Source organism: Puma concolor, unplaced genomic scaffold, assembly GCF_028749965.1.
Source record: "Puma concolor isolate L17-30 unplaced genomic scaffold, mPumCon1.1.hap2 unalloc_scaffold_30, whole genome shotgun sequence".
Taxonomy (NCBI): Eukaryota; Metazoa; Chordata; class Mammalia; order Carnivora; family Felidae; genus Puma; species Puma concolor.
Genome location: NW_028240237.1, coordinates 201,710 through 229,086, shown reverse-complemented (window position 1 = coordinate 229,086; position 27,377 = coordinate 201,710). Strand labels below are relative to the sequence as shown.

Below are 27,377 nucleotides of genomic sequence, written 5' to 3'. Positions count from 1 at the left end.
TATTTCCATGCAAATAACAACTCTTTGGGACAGATCAGATACATTTTTTTACTTCCATATTGCCAAATTTTAATTTGACCGGTTCTACATTTATCCCCCTGTGGCAGCTGGAGCATTGACAGCAGACAGAAACTTTCCTCATTCCAGTCTATCAAGAAAAATCTGCAGTTAAAAACTTTGATCAGCAGGCATTCAGAGAATGGTAGGTGGCAAATAAAGATCCTAGTGGATTATTCTAATTGCATTTTGTTTTACCTTCATAACTTAAGAAGCTGTAAGAAAAGAGAGAGGACAACTTTCTCTGTGTGTGTTTTTCTTTTAATATAATTTATTGTCAAGTTAGCTAACATTCAATGTATACAGTGTACTCTTGGCTTCAGGAGTAGAATCCATGATTCATCGCTTACATACAACAACATACAGTGCTCATCCCAATAAGTACCCTCCTCAATGCCCATCACCCACTTTCCCCTGATCCCCACCCCCCCATAAATCCTTAGTTTGTTCTGTGTATTTAAGAGTCTCTTATGGCTTGCCTCCCTCTCTGTTTGAAACTATTTTTTCCCTTTCCCTTCCCCTATGATCTCTTGTTAAGTTTCTCAAATTCCACACATGAGTGTACACATATATCTCTCTTTCCTTGACTGACTTATTCCACTTAGCATAATACCCTCCAGTTCCATCCACGTTGTTGCAAATGGCCAGATTTCATTCGTTTTCGTTACCGAGTAGTAGTCCACTGTATATATAAACCACATCTTCTTTATCCATTCATCCGTTGATGGACATTTGGGCTATTTCCATAATTTAGTTATTGTTGATAGTGCTGCTATAAACATTGGGGTACATTTACCCCTATGAATCAGCATAATTTAGTTATTGTTGATAGTGCTGCTATAAACATTGGGGTACATTTGCCCCTATGAATCAGCACTCCTGTATCCTTTGGATAAATTCCTAGTAGTGCTATTGCTGGGTCATAGGGTATTCTGCTTTTAATTTTTTGAGGAACCTCCACACTGTTTTCCAGAGAGGCTGCACCACTTTTCATTCCCACCAACAAGTGCAAGAGAGTTCCCATTTCTCCACATCCTCACCCACATCTGTTGTTTCCTGAGTTGTTAATTTTAGCCACTCTGACCTGTGTGAGGTGGTATCTCAGTGTGGTTTTGATTTATATTTCCCTGATGATGAGTGATGTTAAGCATCTTTTCATGTGTCTGTTGGCCATCTGGATGTCTTCTTTGGAAAAGTGTCTGTTTGTGTCTTCTGCCTGTTTCTTCACAGGATTATTTGTTTTTCATGTGTTGAGTTTGGTAACTTCTTTATAGATTTTGGATACTAGCTCCTTATCCGATATGTCATTTGCAAATATCTTCCTCCCATTCCATCAGTTGCCTTTCAGTTTTGTTGATTGTTTCCTTTGCTGTACAGAAGCTTTTTATTTTGATGAGGTCCCAATAGTTCATTTTTGCTTTTATTTCCCTTGCTTTTGGAACTCTCATCACTGTTATTTAACAGAGTGTTGGAAGTCCTAGCTTAAGCAATCAGACAGCAAATGAAATAAAAGGCACCCACATTGGCTAAGAAGAAGTCAATCTTTGGCTTTTTGCAGATGACATGATACACTACATGGAAAACACAAAAAACTCCACCAAAAAGCTGCTAGAACGGATACATGAATTCAGTAAAGTCACAGGATATAAAATCAATGTACAGAAATTGGTTGCATTTCTATACACCAACAATGAAACAACAGAAAGAGAAAACAAGAAATCAATCCCATTTACAATTGCACCAAGAACCATAAAATACCTAGTAATAAACCTAACCAAAGATGTAAAAGATCTATATGCTGAAAACTATAGAAAACTTGTGAAAGAACTTGAAGAAGACACAAAGAAGTGGAAAAACATTCCACGCTCATGGATTGGAAAAACAAATACTGTTAAAATGTCGATATTACCCAAAGCAATCTACACATTCAAGGCAATCCCAATCAAAATTGCACCAGCATTCTTCTCAGAGCTAGAGGAAACAATGTTTCGATTTGTAGGGAACCACACAAGACCCCAAATAGCCAAAGTAATGTTGAACAGGAAAACCAAAGCAGGAGGCATCACAATCCCAGACTTCAGGCTCTACTACAAAGCTGTAATCATCAAGACAGTATGGTATTGGCACAAAAACAGACACATAGACCAATGGAATAGAATACAGAACCTAGAATCGGGCCCCCAAATGTATGGCCAACTAATCTTTGACGAAGCAGGAAAGAGTATCCAATGGAAAAAAGACAGTCTCTTTAGCAAATGGTGCTGGGAGAACTGGACAGTAACATGCAGAAGAAGGAAACTGGACCACTCTCTCACACCATACACAAAAATAAACTCAAAGCGGGTGAAAGACCTAAATGTGAGCCAGGAAACCATCAAAACCATAGAGGAGAAAACAGGCAACAAACAACCTGTTTAACCTCAGCTGCAGCAACTTCTTTCTCGACATGGCTCTGAACTTTCTGTGGTTTTGACAGTCGTATTTACATCCTTCTTTAATGAACACTGTACGAAGTTTTCACAGACTCTAAGTATGGATCTAGTTTGAAGTGTCTAGTGTCAATTTGCACAATGGATGCAGAGAAAAAAGAACTAGGATAATTGGATGTGCTAGATATATAAAAGTATTGACTAATGTTATTACAAATTATTTTTATCATATTCTCTTATTCATTTTCACCACTTTCTTTACTGGTGTATTACTTTATATTGAAAACAGAAGAGAGAATCCAGGAAATAAATATATATGTATATTTATATGATTTGTTACAAAACTACAAAGGAATTTCAGTATAGAAAGTATAGAGAAAATACAATCTTTTCAACAGTGGTGCTGGAACAAATGAAGGTCCATATGCAAAAACAAAACAAAACAAAAAGGAACTCTGATCCATACTTTATTCCACATACAAAGATTAACTCAAAATAGATCACAGAGCTAAAATACAAAACCAGAGGTGCCAGGGTGGCTCAGTCAGTTAAGCAGCCAACTTCAGCTCAGGTCATGATCTCCCGGTGAGTTTGAGCCCCGCCTCAGGCTCTGTGCTGATAGCTCAGAGCCTGGAGTCTTGCTTTGGATTCTGTCGCCCTCTCTCTCTGCCCCTCCCCCACTTGTGCTTTCTCTCTCTCTCTCTCTCTCTCTCTCTCTCTCTCAAAAATAAATAAAAATATTAAAAAAATATTTTTTAATGCAAAACCAAAACCCATAAAACTTTTAGAAGAAAACATATAATAAAACATTTGTAACCTTGGGTGAGGCAAAGTTTTCATACATGTGACACCAAAAGCACAATATGTAAAAGAAAAAAAAAACTAACTGGACTTCATCAAAATTAAAACTAATGCTCTTCTAAAGACACTTAAGAAAATGAAGACACTCAGAGAAAAATGTGCTCAGTAGAAGACTCGGAGAAAATATTTGCTAAGTATATATCTCATAAAGGACATGTATCCAGAATACAAACAGAAATACAAAAAAAACCCATCCAACTTTATTTTTTTGTATTATTTTTTTTAACGTTTATTTATTTTTGAGACAGAGAGAGACAGAGCATGAACGGGGGAGGGTCAGAGAGAGAAGGGGAGACACAGAATCCGAAACACGCTCCAGGTTCTGAGCTGTCAGCACAGAGCCCGACTCGGGGCTTGAACTCACGAACCGCGAGATCATGACCTGAGCCGAAGTCGGCGGCTTAACCGACTGAGCCACCCAGGTGCCCCAAAACCCATCCAACTTTAAAAGCGGGCAAAAGCTCTGCATAGACACTTTATAAAGAAGATACACAGATGACAAATAAGCACAGGAGAAGATGCTCAACATCATTAATCAGTGAGGAAACACAAATTAAAACCACAATGAGATACTACTACACACTTATTAGAATGATTAAAATTAAAAAGACTGACTACACCAAGCACTCCCGAGGATATGGAGGAATTGGACCTCTTCATACACTGCTGGTGGAAATGTAAAATGGTGTGGCCACTCTGGAAACCGTTTGCAGTTTCTTAAAACGTTAAACATACACCTACCATGTGAACCAGCCAATCTTTGGTAACTACTCAAGAGAAAGGAAAAGCATACATTCATACAATAAATTGTACACAACTGTTCATAACAGCTTTATTTATAAGAGCCCCAAACTGGAAATAGCCTAACGAGCCTCACCAGGTAAGTAGATAAACCAGTGTATCAGTAAAATGGAGTGCTATGCCAGTAATAAATAAGAATGAACTGCTGATACATGCTACGTGGATGAATCTCAAAATAATTATGCTGAATGAAAGCATCTTGCAAAAAAGAATATACCCATTTTATAAAAGTCTGGTAAATGCCAATGGATCTATACTGGCAAAAAGCAGATCAGTGGTTGCCTACGGATGAGGAACAGGATGGGAAAAAGGCAGGAGAGATTACAAAGGAGCATGAGGCAGTTTTGCAGGTCAGGGATGTGTTCATTACCTTGATTGTGATGACAGGTTTATAGGTGTGTGCATATGTCAAACTGTGTACTTTTAATTATAAAAATATACAGCTTTTGAATATCATTTATAGCTCACAATACTGTTTAATAATAACAAAAGGCAATGGGAAATATGACCCACCTTCAAATTCAGGAGCTGGCTTATTTGTGTTCAAAGCCTCCAACATTTGTTTGAGACTTACTTCACTATTTTCTAAAAAGTAAAGTATAAGGATTACAAAATGGCAAAGGTGTCAATGTGAATAATCATCATTAAAATAACCATGACAGGGAATGGTGTGTGTGTGTGGGGGGGGGGGGGGACAAATTTTGTTAATGTCTGAAAATTAGCCAGATAAAAACTAATCAATTTAAAAGAATTTTACCACGAATCTATTCCCTTAAAACAAGAAAAAATTCTAACCGTATTATTTGTCTTAATTAAATATTGATGTATGCATTTTACAAATGTGATGTCAGACAGAGGGTGACTCTTAAAAATACTTCCAAGAGTAAAAAAATATTAATTTTAATTTGTTCTCAGTATGCCTACATTCTCATTATGTTTCTAAGACCTAGTTTATCTAAAACATACATATATAAAACATATCCCAAGCACACAGTAAAACTAGGACTTCAACAGAGATTGTTCTTTTAAAAAGGACTCACCATCAATAGATGCTTGACCCAGAATTTCCTGGAACGTCTTGTTGCTTAATGGAATTCTAGCGTTCCGGAGTTGGGACCTCAGCTCATTTATAGGCATCTTATCATTTCTGATCTTATCAAGAGTTGTAATCTCTTTAAATAAATCTGTAGACATGTCAAGAATAGAGAACTGATGAGGAAGTTGAGGCAAAGCCCTTTTTTAGACTTAACACCCTAACCTGCACAGAGTAGATGCATTACAAAAGGAATTCTGAGTTAGAGGGCTTTCAAAACATGTCAGTGGGCTTTGTTTTCAGAAGTCACTTAAACAATAAGCAAAATTTAACATACCCCTAGCCAGCTAAAAGTTGAGTTTCTGCAACATTTTTGTACAAGTTTGCTTTTATTTATTAACTATTTCTCCTCAAAGGTTTTTCTACTACATGCTCCAGTCTTTCAGAGACTGTAAAGCATTTCAAGAACAGCTTGATAATAAATAGCTCTTGGAATGAAGTCAAATATCAAAAATAGAACCCAGCTAGTTGGCAAAAGGAAAACTGAAAAATATAAATCTGTTATGCACTGAAAAACAGTCACACCCTATCCTAGGCATTAGAAAGCCTCTCTTTCTTGCTAGCCTACCTACTAGTATTACATGCAGTAAATCCTTTTTTTTTTTTTTTTTTGTACTTTTTTTTAACATTTCACTATAGGTGAGAAAAAGAAGCATATGGAAATTATTGGAGGTGAGAGAAAATTGTATTAGATTCACCAGGGGAGAAAATGTGTACCTTATACTGGAGCATATACTGAGACAAACTATTTCGCTTTAAGAAAGCATATTCTAGGAATGTAATTCTAAATAATTCATTACAGTCAAAGCACAGATTAAATATGATAAGGAATAAGAAAGCAGATTATAACATCTTGATACATTAAAAAGAAAACTTAAGGAATTAAAAATACAGGGGAAAACAAACCATATTTTAGAAAAAGAATACCATTGAATTATCTTAGAAATTTACTTTTAATTTTCATTCTTTTACTATACTTACTATTGAATGGTGTTGATGGTTTAGGTGAATTAGTGAAAACATCAGTTACATCTTTTAAGATCTTTTTACTTTCTGCAAAGTTAAGAAACAAAATGGAATTTAAATAGATTTTAAGTTCATGAAAGCAGGGATCTGGTATTGTTTCAATTTCATTCAGCTTTCAAACTTCTGTGACCATAAGAAATACACTTAGATTATGAGCATGTGCGTGTACACACACACACACACACACACACACACACACACACAAACAGGGAATGCAAGGAAACACAATCTGGGAATTGCAAGGTACAGTTAGGATTCAGACCTCCCCATCCCCTGCCCCGAGGCAGGTCATAAGACACTCATGTGAGAGATGCCCTTGCTATACCCAGAGGGAGGGTGCATCCTTATCTCTGAAGACTGAGGGTTGGAGGGACACCAAGAGGAATCTGAACGAACAGACCTTACTAAGTTTCCCCTGGTTGACCACCCTCAGCTCATATCATTTTGTCCCATCACAGTTTTCTACCACTTTCCACGCTTCATCAAAGCTAACACCAAAACATTAAACACCAAGGTTTAACAACTCCTTATGAATATTCCCCTTTCATGTAAAATTTATATTAAATTTGAATGCTTTTCTCTTGTTGATCTGTCTTTTGTTACAGGGCTCCAGCTGGGAACCTAGAAGGGTAGAAGGAAAAGATTGTGTTCCCACTCCTACAGAAGCCTGCTTCAGGGATCATAGGCTGGTAGCCCACAGACTGAATATAGCTGAGATTCAGTCATGTTCATTGTCCTAGGGAGTGGTGGGGTTTTCTTTCCATTTGAATTTAACTATCTTCATCTAGGACACATGCTCTCAAGTTACCTTACAGTCCACACCCCTTCCTTTTGTCTTATAACCAACTCATTTTATTAATTTTGCATTACGTGCCTGGCTACTGCAGGCATTTGAGTTAGCGGACTCTGCAGAGCCTGATTCAAAAGTTACCCTTCTCTATTGAAGTCTATTGTAATTTATCTAAATAGCAAATATTGGAGCTATGGCACTATACCTCTTGAAGTGGCAGGATAATTTGACCCATCTTTCCTATTCGAAGCAGTTAGCTTGGCCTTAAATATTTCCTCACTCCTGAGATTTTTGTAGACTGAGAGTTTTTGTAGGGACTGTGTTTGCAAAAACCTAGAGTCATTGAAGAAAATATGCCAAATGCCTAAATAGAGAGGCAGAGTTTGTCTGGAGACAGAGACAGAAGGAAAGAGAGGGACAGGGAGGGGTTGAGAGACTAGAGGTTTGATGGGAAAGAGTGAGAATTACCCTGTGGGAGCTTCCCTTCACACAGATGCAGGATTACCACAGGCTCCAACAACAAAGCGTCAGTAGAAACACAATGCAAGGAAGTTTTACCTCTGTCTCCCACATTATGGTGTGACTTTGGAATGGGAGAGGGTGCCAGTAATTAACCACCCTGCCCCCAGGGTCTGATTTAATTTAATTGAAAGAAAAAAATGATTTCAATTTCTGGTATTTAGTAGCTAGATATCTGGATCAGCCCTCCTACTAAAAACAACTAAAAATTCTAAATAAAATTATTGCTATAAAAAAAAAATCTTGGGGCGCCTGGGTGGCTCAGTCGGTTAAGCGTCCGACTCCGGCACAGGTCACGATCTCACAGTCCGTGAGTTCGAGCCCCGCGTCGGGCTCTGTGCCGATAGCTTGGAGTCTGGAGCCTGTTTCAGATTCTGTGTCTCCCTCTCTCTTTCTGACCCTCCCCGACTCATGCTCTGTCTCTCTCTGTCTCAAAAATAAATGTTAAAAAAAAAAAATTTTTTTTAAATCTTGAATTCATCAATGTGCTGCCAAGAAAGTAAGAAATTCCCAGACCAAACAACTGATGAAAGGCTGTAATCCAGAAACACGGCGACTGTTTTTACCCAAAGAGTGTTTGCCAAACACAAAACTAAAACAAAACAAAATTGGATGAATTTTAGTTTGTACTTTCAAAGGCTCAGACAAAGCCTAAGTTCCTCCCAAAGTGGAGGGGAACGTGGGGTGGTTATCCTCAATTTACAAAAATGTTTCTCTAGATTTCAAGACCCAGAAAAAAATATCAAGAATAAGAAACAGTTCCTCCTTTATAGATAATCTGACTTTTCTCTCTAGCTACCTTTAAGATTTTTCTTTCTCTTTGGTATGTCACAGTTTCATCATGATAACCCTACGTATGGATTTCCTTTCATCCTATGTGGGATTCACTGGAATTCTTGTATTGGTAGGTTTAGGTCTTTCTCATTCTGGAAAATTCTCAGCTATAGTTCTCCAAATATTTTCTCTGCAACCACTCTGTCTCTTCTCTCCTGTGTGGATATATATCACATCTTTTCATTCTTTCTTTTTCTAGCTTTACTGAGATGGAACATTATATTAGTTGTAACTAATATATAACGTAATCAGAGATACACATATATATTTCAAACTGATTGCCATAATAAGTAGACCTCTTCATTCTGCCTTCCTTTTAGCTTCTTCTTCTTCTTCTTTTTTTTAATGTTTATTTATGTGGGGGAGAGAGAGAGTAGGAGATGTGCAGAGAGGGAGACAGAGGATCTGAAGAGGGCTCCATGCTTCCAGCAGTGAGCCCAATGCAGGGCTCTAACTCACAAACCACAAGATCATGACCTGAGCAGAAATCTGATGCTCAATCAACTGAGCCACCCCAGCGCCCCTAACCTCTTTCCTATATTCCAACTCTGTCTTTCTATGCTGCATTCTGTATAATTTCTTCAAACTCCTTTGCACTTCATATTTCTCTCTTCACCCATGTTTAATCTGCTAATATTGTTGTCTGCTAATTAATTTTATTATAGTTTTAATTTCTTTATGTCCTGTTTCTTTCTTTTCAAATTTTAGTTTCCCTTACATGTTTTCAAATTTATCTTTTTTTAGAAGAGTACAGAAAGAGTGAAATTAAAAGAATAGAAAATACATATATATCCAAAAATATACTGTATTGCATATTTGCAGGTTGCTCAGAGAGTAAATCTTAAAATTTCTCAACATAAGAAAAAAACCCCTTCTTTTAACTATGCATGGTGACGTGTTAACTAGATCTATCGTTGTGATCATTTCATTCTATATGTGAAATATATATACAAAATGTCACAAAATCAATGGTAGAGAAGAAAATGATACAGATGAAAACATAAATCGAGGAAACAATAAACACACACGATAGAGAGGATCAGAAAGCCAGGAATTAGTTAAGAGTTATTAAAATTGACAAACCACTAGCATAAATGACCTAAAAAGAAAAAAGATGGGGCGCCTGGGTGGCTCAGTCGTCAAGCGTCTGACTTCGGCTCAGGTCATAATCTCATGGTCCATGAGTTTGAGCCCCGCGTCAGGCTCTGTGCTGACACCTTAGAGCCTGGAGCCTGCTTCAGACTCTGTGTTCCCTCTCTCTGACCCTCCTCCACTCTCTCTCCCTCAAAAATAAATAAAAACATTTTTAAAAATCTTTAAAAAAGAAGTATCTGATTTTATTTATTTTTTAAAATGTTTGAAAACATCTTTTTAAACATTTTTTAAATGGTTATTTATTTATGTTTGAGAGGGAGAGAGAGAGGGAGAGAACAGGGGAAGGGCAGAGAGCAAAGAGAGAGAGAGAATCCCAGGCAGGCTCCGTCTGTCAGTGCAGAGCACTGTGAGATCGTGATCTCAAACCGTGAGATCATGACCTGAGCCAAAATGAAGAGTTGGACGCTTAACTGACTGAGCCACCCAGGCGCCCCAAGACGTATCCGATTTTAAAACCTGGATAAAAACAGTACTTGTTTCTACTAGTCTTCTCCAAATAAAGAAGAGTATCCACACACTTTCCAAAAGGGTTACAACAATTCTCAGTAACCAATTTATAAACATAGCAGTCCCATAACAATCTTCCTAAACCTATGGTATTAGTATTCTTAAAAAAAAAAAAAAAAAAAAAAAAATGAGCCAGCATGAACACATATAGTCTAAACAGGAAAACTGAGAGGTAACTCAAGAACTCACCATCTGTTTCAGAGTTCAGTAACACCCCAGGTTTTTCTTCATTTAAAGGTTTCTCCAGGCCCTCCAACGCAGATAAAAGGTCTTTAACTTCAACTTTCCTATCAAAGACACTATTAACAATGTTACATGCATCTTCTATTCCTAAACAGAGACATGACAAAATACAAAGGTATCTAGTAGGTCAGTCTATCCAGAGACGCACATAACAACTTGATTTGGGTGAAATGTATTCATTTTCTAGAATACCCAGTCTTGAGAGATTTTTGTCTCTCTGAAATATTCTCCAAACTGAAAGCTCTACAACATTTATAGGTTTACAATGCTTATATCAGAAAACAAGACACACTGAAATAGTTTACCTTACTAGTTCAACGCAGGAAGCTAAACAAAACAACAAAATACCAAAATTATCTCTAAGAAAATAGTGCCATGATGGGGAAACAAAAGGGGGCACTTGGGTGGCTCAGTCAGTTAAGTGTCTGACTTTGGCTCAGGTCTTGATCTCACGGTTTGTGAGCTCGAGCCCCACATCAGGCGCTGTGCTGTCAGCGCAGAGCCAGCTTCAGATCTGGCACTCTCTCTCTCTGCCCCTTCCCTACTCATGCTCGCTCACTCTCTCTCTCTCAAAAATAAATAAACAAACATTAAAAAAAGGCAGCCCTTTCTGTCTTTATCTAAACATTTGGAAAGAATGACAGTGTTGTTGATGACATGCCAATAATTTGTTGCTTTACTAACTTAAGTGTTATTCATTTATATCTTTTAATCTCCCTTGTATCCAAGTTACAACTGTCTTCTTTATTATGTCCTCCCTATTTTTTCCCCTTCATCATACTTCCTAAAGAGTTCTTTATTAGTCTTTTGAAAGAACCAACTTTTGGTTATATGGATAAGTGCGTGTGCGTGCGTGTGTGTGTGCGTGCGTGCGTGCGTGCGTGTGTGTGTGTTCTATTTCACTAACTTCAACTTTCCACTTTGTTAGCTCCTGACTAGCACTTTTCAGGGGGATTGTACTGCTCTTTTGTTGTTTATCCTGCTGGTTAGCTCTGTAAGCTGAACGTTTAAGATACATTGTTCTGGAGGCGCCTGGGTGCCTCAGTCGGTTAAGCGTCCCACTCTTCATTTTGGCCCAGGTCACGATCATGTCAGCTGCGCTGACAGCAAGGAGCCTGCTTGGGATTCTGTCTCTCCTTCTCTCTCTCTGCTCTCCCCCCCCCCCGCCCCCCCATACGCACTCTCTCTCCGAAAATAAATAAACTCAAAAAAAGATAAATTATTTTTGATATTTCTTGTTTTCTAATAAAAGCATTTAATGCTATAAAATATCCTGTAAGATTGTTTTGGTCACACTCTACACGATTTGATACATAGTGCTTTCACTGTCATCATTTCTAAAATCTTTCAGGTTTCTTTTATTCTTCAACCAAGGAATTACTTACAAGGCAATTTGTTTTTCATCTTAAAAGCAACACTTTTCCTTTCTTTCACAAATAATTTTAATGTCACAACATCATGGTCAGACTATGTGGTGTGAATGACTTCTGATTTTTAGAATTCACTGAAATTTTTATTTGTGGCTTAAATACATCATCTATTTTTGTGGCTATTCCATAAGTATTTGAAAAGAATGTGTATGTGTTTAGGATACAGAGTACTCTAATCTGTTTCTGAAGTCAACTTTGTTAATACTGTCACTTCAATCTCAATCTCTTTCTCAATTTCTTTCAATCCGTCTATTTCAATCTCATCTTTCTATTTAGAATTCAGTGTTTACCTGGAAATAGATATAAATATGGTTGTGTTTTATGGGCATTAGTAGAAACCCAACCTATATAAAGCATTCTTTGTTATACACTTATTCCATTTTTTCCTTTCTTCATGGAACCGTATTGTTACTGAGGTCTCTCTCTGGTGCAAATGTAAATCTAGTTTACTGTTATGACGTGTATGTATGGACCGTATTTTATTCAACCATTTCCCCAATCGTGGACTCATAGATTGTTTTCATTTCTTTCCTCCCATAATGTTGCAGGGAGCATCCCTGTACATGTCTCTACAAGAAACTTCTCTGGGCTATTTATCTGAGAATAGAATTATTGGATCATAAGAAATATGCATACTGAATTTGACAAGTACTGCTAGATTGCAATCTGGAATGCTGTACCACTTTACCTACTCACTAGCAATTTGTGAGTATTGCCAACTCTCTTCATACACATATTTAGCTATGTGGGTTTCTCCTCCTGTATACTAAGTCTTATATCCTTACTTATTTTTCCAGTTGATTTCTTTCTTTCTACTGTTGATTTGCAGAATTTCCTTATATTTGAGATATTAATTTTTTGTTGGTTATCTTGTAATTATCTTCTTCTCCAGTCTGTTACATGTTTTAGAGTCCTTGATTTACCAGAAATCCTTAATTTTGATGTAATCAAATCCTTTTTTACCCCATGGTTGTGCTTTTGGGGAGTAACATCTTTACAAAGGTATCCATAACCACAAGGCACAATAGTTTTTCTTACATTTTCTTCCATCAGCTTTATAGTTTAATCTTTGAGATCCATTTTAACATTCATTTGATTCTTTGAAGGTTATTTTTGTATATGGTATGACATAGGGATTCTACTTCATTTTCTCTGCATTGTAAGACAATTTTCTCAAATCAGAAGCTAAATAATACATCTTTTCCCCACTAACTGATGATGTCATTTCTATCACATTCCGAGTTCCCATTAATAGAAGTCTCTACCGGGTTCTGTATTGTGATGCACTGGTCTATTTTCACAGGTCTATATTACAACAGCATTATGCTATGTACTAACATGTGACAAAGCAAGATCTTTATCTTTTTTTTTCCCAAAAGGGTCTTAGCTATTCATAGATCTATAATCTTCTATAATGAATATAGAATTAATTTGTCAAGGTTCCCACCAAACTTATCCTGAGATAGTGAGTGGAACTGCATCCCAAGTACAGATTCTTTAGAGAGAATCCACTTATTTCAATACTTCTTTTAAAACCCCCGTTTTAGGACTACAATTCTCAATCTCAATGTCTGTGGTCCAAGGCTGTTTTAGTGTCCTCATGATAGAACTGTGCTGAAATGTCAAAACAAACCGAAAAAAGTTAAGCATTTAGCCAATGTTTTTCACAAGGAGATAGAGAGCAAATGTAAAAATATATATATATGAAGAAATAAACAAGAAAGATAAGAATACAGAGGGGAAAAGTCATTAGATGTGATTTAAAAAACCAAACTTGATTACTTTGATTATAAGATGGATAACCCCATCAGCATTAGGAAGGACAAAAGAAAGAATATAGCAATAAAACACATGACAAGGAAGAAAGAGAGACAACAGAAATTTTTTTAAATAATTCAAGAATATTACAGTATGAAAAATATGTATCTATGTGTGAAAACCTAGAGTTTACAACATCAACTGAGTTTAAATGAGAAAATGCATAAAAGGGGGGTTTGGTAGAGTATATATAAAGTCTATATACGCACATACCTATACATACACCGACCCCCAAAAATGAAGTTCCTGTTCATATGCATTTTGAATTTCATACTTACTGTGGCACTCGATAAATTCATCACTGTTGTCCAATTCTCTGATGAAATCCTTAAAACTCACCACTTCATCTTTTTTTAAAAAAGAAAAAAAGAAAGAATTTAGATATTATTGTAAAAAGGACCACTTGATGTTATAACACCAGAGCTATAAACACAAAAATAATGGAGAGGACTGGTAATCCTATTGTGACACGTGTGATATGCAGAATCGACCTAAAATAAAGCTGTCAGAGATGCACTTTGACCATCAATTCCTCTGATAAAAACCCATAAATTGATAGACAAGAAACAATTTTTAATTTCTCTTTTAAAAGATATATGGCAGTATATTTCCTTTGGCATTTAGAGTGAAACTTCTGAAATACGCAAAATTTGTTATTTTAAATTGAAATAATTACTCACCGTTAGGATGAGTGTTATCCAAAGTCTCCTTTATTTTATCATCTGTTAGATAGATTCCAATGGCATTTAAATTTTGCTGAAGTACAGGAATGTCTTTAAGTTCATTTTTGTAAATGTTGATGTTGTAAAATTGATTTTTATTTCCTGGGAAGAGATAATCACCTTCACTTAGAAAGGAATTTTCATGTTTCTCCTTTATACTTTAATTTTTTTTAATGTTTATTTATTTTTGACAGAGAGAGAGAGAAAGACAGAGCATGAGCTGGGGAGGGGCAGAGACAGAGGGAGACACAGAATCTGAAGCAGGCTCCAGGCTCTGAGCTGTCAGCACAGAGCCTGACACGGGGCTCGAACTCACAGACCGCGAGATCATGACCTGAGTTGAAGTCAGACGCTCAACCGACTGAGCCACCCAGGCACCCGTCTCCTTTATATTTAAAAAAGAGTGGGGGAAAAAATCTCCCAAGATATAAAATTATACTTAAGAGAAAAGGCAGTATTTGTATTTATTTATGTACCTAAAATAATTTAAAATAGGTGACAATAGGTACACATAAATGTATAAATATAAGTAAGGAAACTGGGGGAAAGAAACAGAAGAGCAGCAAAAATAAGACAAAAGAGAGCAACAGACAAAGTACATTTCATAAGGTCATATACATTAAATTTTGCAACAATATCAAATGTGTATGCATCTAACAAGAGCCTTCCAAATATAGCAAAAGCTTGCAGAATTAAAGGGAGGAATGCATGAACCCATAATCAGAACTGCAGATTTGAAAATCTTGCACTTAGTAATTAATTGAACAACTAGAATAAACATCAGTAAGAATTAAGGGCGCCTGGGTGGCTCAGTCAGTTAAGTGTCTGACTTTGGCTTAGGTCACGATCTCACAGTTCATGAGTTAGAGCCCTGTGTTGGGCTCTGTGCTGACAGCTCAGAGCCTGGAGCCTGCTTTGGAGTCTGTGTTTCCCTCTCTCTCTGCCCTTCCCCTGCTCGTACTCTCTTTCTCTTTCTCTCTCTCTCTCTCTCTCTCTCTCTCTCTCTCTCTCCCTCTCTCTCTCAAAAATAAATATTAAAACAAAAAAAAATTTTAATGTTTAAAAAAAATCAGAAATTAGAATATCCAACAAAACTAGCAAACAATCTAACCTAATGATATTTATAGAACACTACCCAACAACTACAGAATATACATTCTTTCAAGTGCACATGGAATATTCACCTAGGTAGACCACATGCTAGTCTTTAAACCAAATCTTAATGTATTTAAAAGAATTTAAATTGTACGAAATAAATTCTCTGACCAAGGTGTATTAAATTAGAAATCAGTAACAAGATCCCTAGCACATGTCCAAATATTTGGAAATTAAATAATATAGTTCTTTAATTTTTGTAATGTTTATTTATTTTTGAGAGACAGAGAGAGGCAGAGCGTGGGTGGGAGAGGGGCAGACAGAGAGGGAGACACAGAATCCGAAGCAGGCTCCAGGCTCTGAGCCGTCAGCACAGAGCCCGACACGAGGCTCCAACCCAGGAACCATGAGATCATGACCTGAGCCGAAGTCGGACACTTAACCAACTGAGCCACCCAGGTGCCCCTAAATAGTACATTTCTAAATAACTCATGTTTCAAATGAGATATCACAAGGTAAATTAGAAAATATTTTAAATAAGTGATTATCAAATCACAACATATAAAATTTTGTGAGATGCTGTGAAAGTGCTCAGAGGGAAATTTGTAGTTTTAAATGCTGGAAAGGTATAAAATCAGTAGTACAAAAAGCAGTGGTATGAAATTCTTTTTTCTTAATGTTTATTTTGGAAAGAGAGAGAGAGAAAGCATGAGCATGAGTAGGGGAGGGGCAGAGAGAGATGGAGACACAGAATCCAAGGCAGACTCCAGGCTGGCACGGGGCTTGAACTCACGAGCCGTGAGATCATGACCGGAGCCAAAGTCGGACGCCTAACCGACTAAGTCATGCAGGCACCCCTGAAACTCCTTTTTAAAAAATTCTTTTTTATAGTTGTATAATACTCTACTGTACATAGAAACTAAAGTTTATTCAACTAACCTCCAATGTTTACACATTAAGTATTTTCATTATATTTTGCCATCTCAAATAATTCTGTAATGAATAATCTTATGTATCTATATTTTCACATTGTTGGAGGGTATCTTCAGGGAAAATTCCTAGAAGCAGGATTGCTGGGTCCAAAGGTAAAGGCATATGTGGTTCTGTTAGACATTGCCAAATTCCCTCCATTAGAATGGTAGCATGTTAAATGCCCACCAGCTATAGGTAAACGTCTTTTTCTCTACAACCTAACAGAGTATGCTGTGAAGGTTTTCAATTTTTGCCAATCTAATGGGTGAGAAATTGTATCTCCATTTTAATTTGCATATTTCGTATTATGAGTAAAATCAAACATCTCTTAATATGTTCATAAGCCATTTAAGATCTTTTTTATGATTTATATATCCATGATTTTTGCCCATTTTTCTATTTTTCTTCTGTGATATACATTGTAGTTTCTACCATATTGTTATTTGTTCTTTGACTTTACCTATGATATCGTATTAATAGACAAAATTGTTTTTTTTTTAATTTTTTCCAAGATGGATGTCAGAGAGCTTACTGCCTATGTTTTTTCCTAGATTTTTTTTAAACGTTAAAAAAATTTTTTTTCAACATTTCTCATTTGTTTTTGTGACACAGAGAGAGAGATAGAGAGAGAGAGAGAGAGCGAGCGAGCATGAGCCGGGGAGGGGAGGAGAGAGAGGGAGACACAGAATCCGAAGCAGGCTCCAGGCTCCGAGCTGTCAGCACAGAGCCCGACGCCCACAGACCGCGAGATCATGACCTGAGCCAAGCCAGACAATTACCTGAGTCATCCAGGCGCCCCTCTTCCAGGAGTTTTATGGTTTCAGGTCTTACAAGTGCAAGTATTTAATCATAGTCTAAGATAGGAATCCAGTTTCATTCTTTTGCATGTGGTTGTCTAGTTTTCCCAACACCGCTTATTGAAGAGTCTGTCCTTTCCCCACCATATATTCTTGCCTCGTTTGTCATAAATGAATTGACCGTATACGCAAGGGTTTATTTCTGAGCTCTCCGTTCTGTTCCACTGATGTCTGTTTTTATGCCAATACCATAGAGTTTTGATTACTATACTTTTGTAATAAAGTTTGGAATCAGAAAGTATGATGGCTCCAGCTTTGCTCTTTCTCAAGATTGCTTTGGCTATCAGGGTTTTCTATGGCTCCACACAAATTTTAGGATTGTTTGTTCTAGGTGTGAAAAATGCCATTGGAATGTTGATAGGGATTGCAGTGAGCCCGTATATCGCTTTGGGTAGTATGGACATTTTAACGTTATTAATTCTTTGACTCCACAAGCATGGAATATCTTTCCATTCATTTGCATCATCTTCAATTTCTTTCTTCAATGTCTTATAGTTTTCAGTGTACAGGTCTTTCACCTCCTTGGTTAAATTTATTCTTAGGGATTTTGTTCTTTTCAATGCAATTGTAATGGGATAGTTTTCTTAATTTCTTTCTGATAGTTTATTAGCAAATAGAAATGCAACTGGTTTTTCTATTGGATTTCATATGGTGCAACTTTACTGAATTTGTTTATTAGTTCTAACAGTTTTTTTTAATAGGGCCTTTAGGGTTTTCTACATATAAGATTGTGTTATCTGCAAATAGTAACAGTTTTACTTCTTTCTTTCCAATTTGGATGACTTTTGTTCCCTTTTCTTGCCTAATTGTTCTCAGTAGGACTTCCAATACTGTGAATACAAGTTGAGTAAAAATAGTGAGAAAAATTACGGCATAGGGAACATAGTCAATAACACTGTATTGTGACACTTTTATTGTGACAGATGATAACTACACTTATCATGGTGAGAAGTGAGCAATACATAGAATTATTGAATCACTATGTTGTATGCCTGAAACTAATATAACATTTTATGTAAACTATATTTTAGTAAACAAAACAAAACAAAAAAACTGGCAAGAATAGGCATCCTTGTCTTGTTCCTGATCTTAGAAGAAAAGCTTTCAGTTTTTCCCCATTGAGCATATATGTGGCCTTTCGTATACGGTCTTCATTAAGCTGAGGTATGTTCCTTCTGTACACACTTTGTTGAGAGGTTTGTTTTTAATCATAAATGGATGTTATCTATCATAAATTGATGTTTGGCAGTTTCTATCAATTTAATTATATATATCCCAGCAATCCCATTTCTAGGTATTCAACTAGGAGAAATGAAAATATATGTCCACACAAATACCTGTACATAAATATTTATAGAAGCTTCACTCATAATCACCAAAACCCAGGAAATTTCAATAGTTTATCAATTGGCAAATACACAAACATTACATTCATGTAATGCAATAATACTCATCAATAAAAATAAACACACTGCATGCAAAAAGTTGATGAATGTAAAGTATAATATGCTATGTGAAAGAAGCCAGACTCAAATGAGCTTCATATGTTCTGATTCCATTTACATGACATCCTAGAAAAGGCAAAACTTTAGAGTCAAAGAATAGATCGGGGGTCACCAGGAATGAGGGTTAGCGAAATGGATGGACTACAAAAGGACACAAAGAAACTTCTGTGGTGATACAGTCTATGTGCTGTTTAGTAATGGTTACATGACATTATTTTTAAGGATTCAAAAAACGATATACCTAAAAAAAGGTGAATTTTACTACATGCAAGTTATACTGCAATAAATATAAATTTGCTCCTCAAAAATATAGTCAAGAGAGTAGTTGAGAATACATAAAAACAGAAAAGATAGGTATAAAATCCACTTTGCTAGGTTGGTCAAAAGTTTTAAAGTTGTCTTCTTTTTATTTTTCAAATTTTTATTTAAATTCTAGTTAGTTAACATATAGTGTACTCTTGGTTTCAGTAGAATTTAGTGATTCATCACTTACATGTGACACCCAGTGTTCAACGTAACAAATGCCCTCCTTAATACCCATCATCCTTTTAGCCCATCCCCCGCCACCTCCCTCCATCAACCCTCAGTTTGTTCACTATAGTTAAGACTCTTTATATGGTTTGCTTCTCTCTCTTTCCCCCACCTTCCCCTACGTTCATCCGTTTTGTTTCTTAAATTCCACATGTGTGAAATCATATGGTATTTGTCTTTCTCTGCCTGACTTATCTCGCTTAGCATAATCCAGCCTGGTTCCATCCACATTGTTGCAAATGGCAAGATTTCATTCTTTTGATGGCTGAGTAATATTCCATTACATATACATATACATATACATATACATATACATATACATATACATATACATACACCGTAACTTCTTTATTCATTCATCAGTCCATGGACATTTGGGTTTTTTCCATAATTTGGCAATTGTTGACAATGCTGCTATAAACATCAGGGTGCACGTGGCCCTTCAAATTAGTATTTGTGTACCTTTTGTGTAAATACCTAGTAGTGAAATTGCTGGGTCATAGGGTAGTTCTATTTTTAACTTTTTGAGGAAACTCCATATTGTCTTCCACAGTGGCTGCACCAATTTGCATTCTAAAAATTATTTTCTCATCGTTTATAATATTCTGATAAATTCAGGTCAGATATACCTAGTGAATAATCTCAGAGAACAGTATATAATCTAATATTTTTCTAGCACTATCAAAGTAAAACTACCCATAACTTTGAGTTTGGGGTAAACTTAGCAGTCTTTGCCATATAATTCAAACACAAGTTATATAAACTAATACTGTATTGTTTCATCTTTAAAAAAAATTAATGTTTGTTTATTTTTGACAGAGAGAGAGACAGGGAAACCGAGTACGAGTGGGGGAGGAGCAGTGAGGGAGGGAGACACAGAATCCGAAGCAGGCTCCAGGCTCTGAGCTGTCAGCACAGACCCTGATGGGGGGGCTCCAACTCACAGACCACAAGATCATGACCTGAGCCGAAGTCTGACGCTTAAACAACTGAGCCACCAAGGTGCCCCTATATTGTTTTATCTTTATATTGTTTCTTACTTACCTGTGCTTTATCTAATCCTGTGTGGTTTTTAAAAGATTTTGTTTGTTTGTTTACTATTTTAGGGAGAGAGAGAGCACAAGCTGGGGAGAAGGATGAAGGGAGAGAGGAAATCTTAAGCAGGCTTCATACTCAGCGCGAATGGATGCAGGTTGAGCCCATGACCCTGGAATCATGACCTGAGCCGAAGTCAAGAGTCAGTTGCTCAACCGACTGAGTGACGCAGACGCCCCAATCCTGTGTTGTTTTAACATGAAAACCACTGCCTGTCCTTCCACACGGAGCCAGTAGATACATATTAAGTGGAACTCACCTGAGGCTTTAGGCATGTTCAATGTATCACAGAACTTAATAAAAAATTCTTGAAAGGTAATCTTGCCATTTTCTGTAATGCAAAGTAAAATGTAGATGAAGGAATTACTGCTTCTGAATTAATCTGTCAGCAGTTAATAGTCAAGTTATAACAAAGGTGAAAAGCCCGGGGGTCAGCCTGTACTGTTCCTTCTTCCTTAACTTCTGCATACATATGATTATCAATTTCTATTCAATTATTTCCAAATACTTCTTGAGTATATCACTATATTAGTTAATGCCTATGCTATTACAATAGCATTGCTAAAAATCTATCGCATCAGTCTCATTGCTCTCCATTTATTTTAAACAATGCAGCAAGAGAGGTCTTTCTCTTTAAAAAAAAAAAATCTGGTTACTCCTCTGAATAAAACCCTTCAGTAGCTCCTACTTGTCCAAAAACTACAAAAGCAAAACAAAACAAACACATGGTGGGTAGGCAAAGAGGCTATAGGCCAATATTCCTTACAAATGTGTTAACATCTAAGTGAAATTCTAGAAAATAGGGTTTAGCAGTATAAGCAGAAACTAAAGTTCTAGATACCTTTAGGACATGCATTGTCACTGAGGGTGATAGGCTTTCAGGAAGGAAAACAGGTTCTTGGAGGGGAAAAAATCTTAGCCATTACAATGGTTTGTGGCCACAGTACATAAGCAAGTATTTATTTTTGGCATTAAACATTCATAGCGTGTGGGATGGTGAAAACGACAAAAACGTCTAAAAAGTCTCCTTAGGGGAGTGATTTTTTTTTTTTAAAGGTTAAGAAACACTACTTTTAGGATAATGGTAACCACCTAAATTTACTCTGGAGAAATCTAAGAAAAAGGCTTAGAAATCCATAGGACCAAAGATGGCATCTTGATGTGGAACTCAGTGCATAGGATTTGGTGGTGAAGGAAAAGAAAGAAGCAGTTAAAGATGAAGTCCCTACCAAACAGTATCAAAATGTCAGAAGGCTCACTACCCCCACTTCCCACCCTCTGCCCCAAAGGTGCCATTAAAGTAAACGGACTTCATTTACTTCAGTAGAAACTGAAGACAGAGCTCCAAACTGAATGTGCCACCCAACACCCTCAACTCTTTCAACAAATCAGGATAGAAATGGACAAAGGAAGATTTGAGATGGGAGCCAACAACTCAGAAAATAGATTGTGTAGAAAGACCAAGTCAGCTCCAAAATAAAGACTCAAGTAAAGTAAAGGTACACAAGGTGGAATGGATATGACAAACTATAGTAAGGGACATAAAGGATAGACATGAAAAGAACCAAAAGGAAAAAAAAAAAAAAAAAAAGGAGGGGGAGAGAGAAAAGGAAGAAAAAAAACAAACCAATGCAAAAAAAAAAAAAAAAAAGTAGAAAAGTTTACAGCAGAAGTGACAGAGCCCAGAAATAAACCCCACATACGCTCAACTAATATTTGACAAGGCAGCCAAGAACATTCAATGGAGAAAGGATGGTCTCTTCAACAAATGGTGTTGGGAAACTGAATAACCACTTGGGATACTCCCCAAAATCACCTCAAAATAAATTAAAGATTTAATTGTAAGATCTGATACTGTAAAGAAAACATAAGGAAACAGCTTTCAGACATTGGTCTTGGCAATGATTTTTTGGACATGACACCAAAAGCACAAACAACAAAAAGCAGAAATCAACAAGTAGAACTAGATCCAATTGAAGATTTTTCTTTTTCTTAATGTTTATTTGTTTGTGAGAGAGAAAGACACAGAGCATGAGCAGGGGAGGGGCAGAGAGAGAGGGAGACACAGAAACTGAAGCAAGCTCCAAGCTGTCAGCACAGAGCCCGACGTGGTGCTTGAACTCAAGAATCATGAGATCGAGACCTGAAGTCGAATGCTTAACTGGCTGTAGTCGGACGCTTAACCAACGGAGCCACCCAGGCACCCCAGAACTACCTTCAACTTAAAAACTTTTGTACAGCAAAAGAAACAATCGGCAAAATGAAAAGGCAACCTACAGAATGAGAGAAAATATTTGCAAACCATATATCTGATAAAGGATTATTATCCAAAATATATAACAAAGAATTCACACAGCTCAATAACAAACAAACAAATGAACTATTTTAAAAATGGGCAGAGTAATAGAATAGGCATTTTCCCAAAGAAGACATCCAAACGACCAACAGGTGCATGAAAAGGTGTTCAACATCACTAACCATCAGGGAAATGCAAATCATAACCACAATGAGATATTGCTCAAACCTGTTAGAATGGCTATCACCAAGAAGACAGGAGATACGGATTTGTGATGATGTGGAGAAAGGGAACCCTCATACACTGTTGGTGGCAATGTAAATTGGTGCAGCCACTATGGACAACAGTATAGAGATTCCCCTCAAAATTAAAAATAGAACTACAATATGAACCATCAATTCCCCTTATAAGTGTATATTCAAAGGAAACGAAAACAGGATCTCGAAGACATACTCCTGTGTCTACTGCAGCATTATTCACAATAGCTAAAATATGGAAACAATCTAAGTGCTCATCAACAGATGAATAAACAGAGGTAGTGTGAAAATATACAACAGAATATTTTTCAGCCATGAGAAAGAGAGAAATCCTGCCATTTGCAACAACATGGTAGGATCTTGAAGTCCTTATGCTTAGAGGAGATAAGCCAAAGACAAATGTTGTATATGTCACTAATATGTGGAATCCAAAAAAGCCGATCTCATAGAAAGAGAGTAGAATGGTGGTTACCAGGGACTTAGGGGGTGGGGTGATTGGGGAGATACTGTTAAAAAGTACAAATTTGCAGTTAAAATGAATAAATTCTGGAAATCTAATGCTGTGCTGATCTAATACTGTATTACATAATTGAAAGTTGCTAAGAAACTAGATCTTAAATGTTCTCGCCACAAAAAAAGAAATCGTGATAATTACGTGATGTGATAGAGGTGTTAGATAACATTACAGTGATAATTATATTGCAATATATAAATGTATCAAATCAGCACATTGGACACCCTAAACTTACATAATGTTATCATATGCCCATTATATCTCAATTTTACAAAAAGGAAAAGAAAAACTCTGTGGAGGTGGAGTGGGGGAAAAAAAAAGCTCTAAGTCACTAATATCGAGGATGAAAATGAAGGTATCATTACAGATGAAGCAGAAATCAAAAAAGATAAGAAGCAGATGTCAAGGACAACTTTATCCAATACATTTGAAAAGTCAGATGAAATGGACAAATTCCTATAAAGACACAGCCTGCCAAAACTGACAGGAAAATAGAATATTTTCTTGGTAATACCATACAATTTAAGAAATTAAATCAATAATCCAGAATTTTTCCATAAATAAAACTCTAGGCCCATAAGGCTTCACCTGTGAGTTCTGCTTAACATTTGAGGAAGAAAAAAATCTCTTACAGAGAATAGGAAAGTAAAGAATATTCCCCAACTCTTTTGAAAACGTAGCAAAAATGATATTCAACAATACCAGTCATTAAAATAACGCAGTTATTTTCTACATTTATAAACATCTGCTTCCCTGAGCCAATGCCACAGGCAACACCCCCTGAGGTATTCCTGGATATCAGCATAGTTTCCATAGTTTCCCTTCCAAAGGGTTAACACGTGGCAAAGGGCCTCACGGACTCTGTTGTACTCTGTGCATGGCATTCTGACTGAATACTGCCCGCGCCAGTCAGTTCGCAAAGTGACCTCATCTCCCAAGTACCACCACCCACAGGGATAAAGTAGGCCCAGACTCCCCCATCTGTTCAGTCTCACAGAGCTCAGGCTTGGCACACTATGGTGGCACCGGTGCTCACCAGTCATCTCACTGCAGCCCCCCCGCCCCAGGGTGCCCTCCATTGCTGTATACCCCATCCATACATCTCCCATCCCCACTGGTAGATGATGGCCTTTACAACTAGATGCATTCAGACTACTAACCGTGTTCAGGTCCATGTCTTAATACTTCATCAAGTAAAACATTAGCTGCATGAAAGTCATTGTTCATCAATAATGCCTTGAGGTCAGAGACATCAATCAGATCATTCTGGAGAATTTGAACAGTAACGAAGAGTAGCCGTGTAACTGAGAAAAAAAAAAAAAAGAGCAAAAACATGCTTCAACAGCAGAAATAAGAGTACACTGTTCACTTTCACTTAATGGGCTTGAGTTGCATAAAAGAAGTTTACATGAAATTACTAGTAGTTTTAAAAACCATTGTGTATTATAATAGCTAGCAGTTACTGAACACTAAGTGCTGGAGACTCTTCTGAGTACTTCTACTTTACCTATTTAAGTCTATTATTACCTGTAATAATTCCAAGATAGGCATTATTATCCCCATTTTTCAGATGAAGGAATTGAGGTTAGTGAGATTTAAAAAAATTTTTTAATGTTTATTTATTTTTGAGAGAGAGAGAGAGACAGACAGACAGACAGACAGAGAGACAGACAGACAGACCATGAGCAGGGAAGGGTCAGAGAGAGACAAAGATGCAGAATCTGAAGCAGGCTCCGGGTTCTGAGCTGTCAGCAGAGACTCCAACGTGGGGCTCAAACTCACTAACCGCGAAATCATGACCTGAGCTGAAGTTGGGCGCTTAACCGACTGAGACACCCAGGCGCCCCGAGGTTTGTGAGATTAAGTGATTTACTGAAGAATATACTGGTATTAAGTGACAGGGCCAGGATTCAAATCCAGGCACGATATTTCCAAAGCCCATGCTCTTAACTACTGTGCCTTTCAGGTAGACATATGTAACTGGTCAACCATTATGCCTACAGCTACATAATACTTCATATGTGGACCCTGAAATAATTGTGAAGCATTACAAAGAAGTTTACATCAAAACTTTATTGCCTTATTTCACTTAAAGTTATGTTACAGAGACAAAATAAGAAGAAGAAGGTGCTGTTTCTGTAAGTCGTGCTCTTTATATTTATCTTATAGCCCCACAAATGTTGACAGCCTTGGTCACTTTCCAATGCCTTCAAACAGTTGTGGTTGTTGATGCTGTTTAATTTAGTCCACATTTTACTAGTTGTTCTCAGCAGGAGGGTTGGTTTCACATAAGCTACTCCATCATAGTCAGAAGTAGAACCAGGTAACTCAAGCTTTATCGGTAAATTTGATGCCCTGCTCTGGTTGAAAATTACTGTTTAGGTTATTACTTTACTACAAAGCTATAGTGATTAAGACCATGTGGCATAAGAATAAATAAAAATCAGTGGAATGGAACTGGAAGTCTAGAAATAAATCCATACATTTCTGATCAATTGATTTTTTACAAGGATGGCAAAACCATTTATTTAAGGGGGAAAAGAATGATCTTGTCAACAAACGATGCTGGGGTAACTGGCTATCTGCATGCAAAAGAATTAGAGTGGACTCCCATCTCACACCACATACAGACATTAACTCAAAATGAATCAAAGATTGAAATTAAAAGGCTAAAACTATAAAATTCTTAGAAGAAAACATTAGTATAAATCTTAATGATCTTGGATTATGTTTAGACATGATATCAAAAGAAGTGACAAAAGAAAATATAAACTGGATTTCACCCAATTTAAAAACGTTTGTGCTTCAAAGGACACCACCAAGAAAGAGAAAAGACCCATAAAATTGGAGAAAAGATTTGCAAATCATCTATCTGATAAAGCTACAGTATCCAGGATATAAGAACCCTAGCAACTTGACAAATAACCCGATTTTAAGATAAGCAAAGGATACATATCTCTAAATGGCCAGTAAACACATGTAAAGATGTTCAAAGTTATTAGCCATCAGGGAAATGCAAAACAAAACCACGGTGAGATACTTGTGAGACTAGGCTAGAATAAAAAAGACGGACAATGTAACAAGTACTGACAAGGATTTAAAGAAATGTACAATGCTGTTGGGAATGTAAAATGGGGCAGCTGCTTTGGAAAAGGTTCCAGCAGCTCCTCAAGTTGAATGTAAAGTTACCACGTGACCCAGCAGTTCCATTCCCAGGTAGGTACCTGAGAGACATGTAAATGTACATCCACACAAAAACCTGTACTCAAAAAAATGTACACATGTTCATAGCAGCATTATTCTTAGTGGCCAAAAAAGGGAAACAACCCGAATGTCTATGAACTGATAACTGGCCAAAGAAAATGTGGTATAACCACAGAATATTATTCTACCACGAAAAGGAATAAAGTACTCATTTATGTTATGATACAGGTGAACCTTAAAAACAGTATGCTGGGGCGCCTGGGTGGCTCAGTCGGTTGAGCGGCCGACTTCAGCTCAGGTCATGATCTCATGGTTTCGTGGGTTCGAGCCCCACATTGTGCTGACAGCTCAGAGCGTGGAGCCTGCTTCGGATTCTGTGTCTCCCTCTCTCTCTGTCCCTCCCCCGCTCTCTCTCTCTCTCAAAAATAAACATTAAAAATTAAAAAAAAAAACAAAAAAAAAACCAGTATGCCAAATGAAAGAAGCCAGACACAAAAAGCCACGTATTCTAGTTATATGAATAACTAGAATAACGATTCTAGTTATATGATGTTCAAACATCAACACAGATAGAAAGCAGACTAGTGGTTGTCAGTGGCTGGGGAGAGCGGGGAAATAAGCACTACAGGGTACAGGGGTTTTTTTTGACGTGATGAAAATGTCCCAGAATTAGAGTGTGAAGGTTGCACAACTTTGTGGATATACCAAAAACCACTGAATTGAACACCTTAAAAGGATGAGATTTTATGGTATGTGATTTATATCT

The 27,377-nt window shown here is 37.0% G+C and overlaps 1 protein-coding gene and 2 long non-coding RNA genes across 3 annotated transcripts in view; 1 reads left to right on the top strand and 2 right to left on the bottom strand.

Annotated features, from left to right (window-relative positions):
* LOC147571305 (EF-hand calcium-binding domain-containing protein 13-like) overlaps positions 1-27,377 on the bottom strand; it is a 151,803-nt gene that overhangs the window by 31,824 nt on the left and 92,602 nt on the right. The window contains 4 exon segments of the mRNA XM_086696436.1: positions 10,262-10,402; positions 13,842-13,910; positions 20,600-20,671; positions 24,568-24,711. Of these exon segments, the coding sequence (XP_086552562.1) occupies positions 10,262-10,402; positions 13,842-13,910; positions 20,600-20,671; positions 24,568-24,711 (426 nt within the window).
* On the top strand, positions 158-20,659 carry LOC147571307 (uncharacterized). The gene is made up of 2 exons (XR_015247513.1): positions 158-202; positions 20,352-20,659. It is a non-coding gene; the product is annotated as an uncharacterized LOC147571307 (long non-coding RNA).
* On the bottom strand, positions 4,600-5,248 carry LOC147571308 (uncharacterized). Its single transcript, XR_015247512.1, has 2 exons — positions 5,189-5,248; positions 4,600-4,733 (listed from the first exon to the last, which is right to left on the bottom strand). It is a non-coding gene; the product is annotated as an uncharacterized LOC147571308 (long non-coding RNA).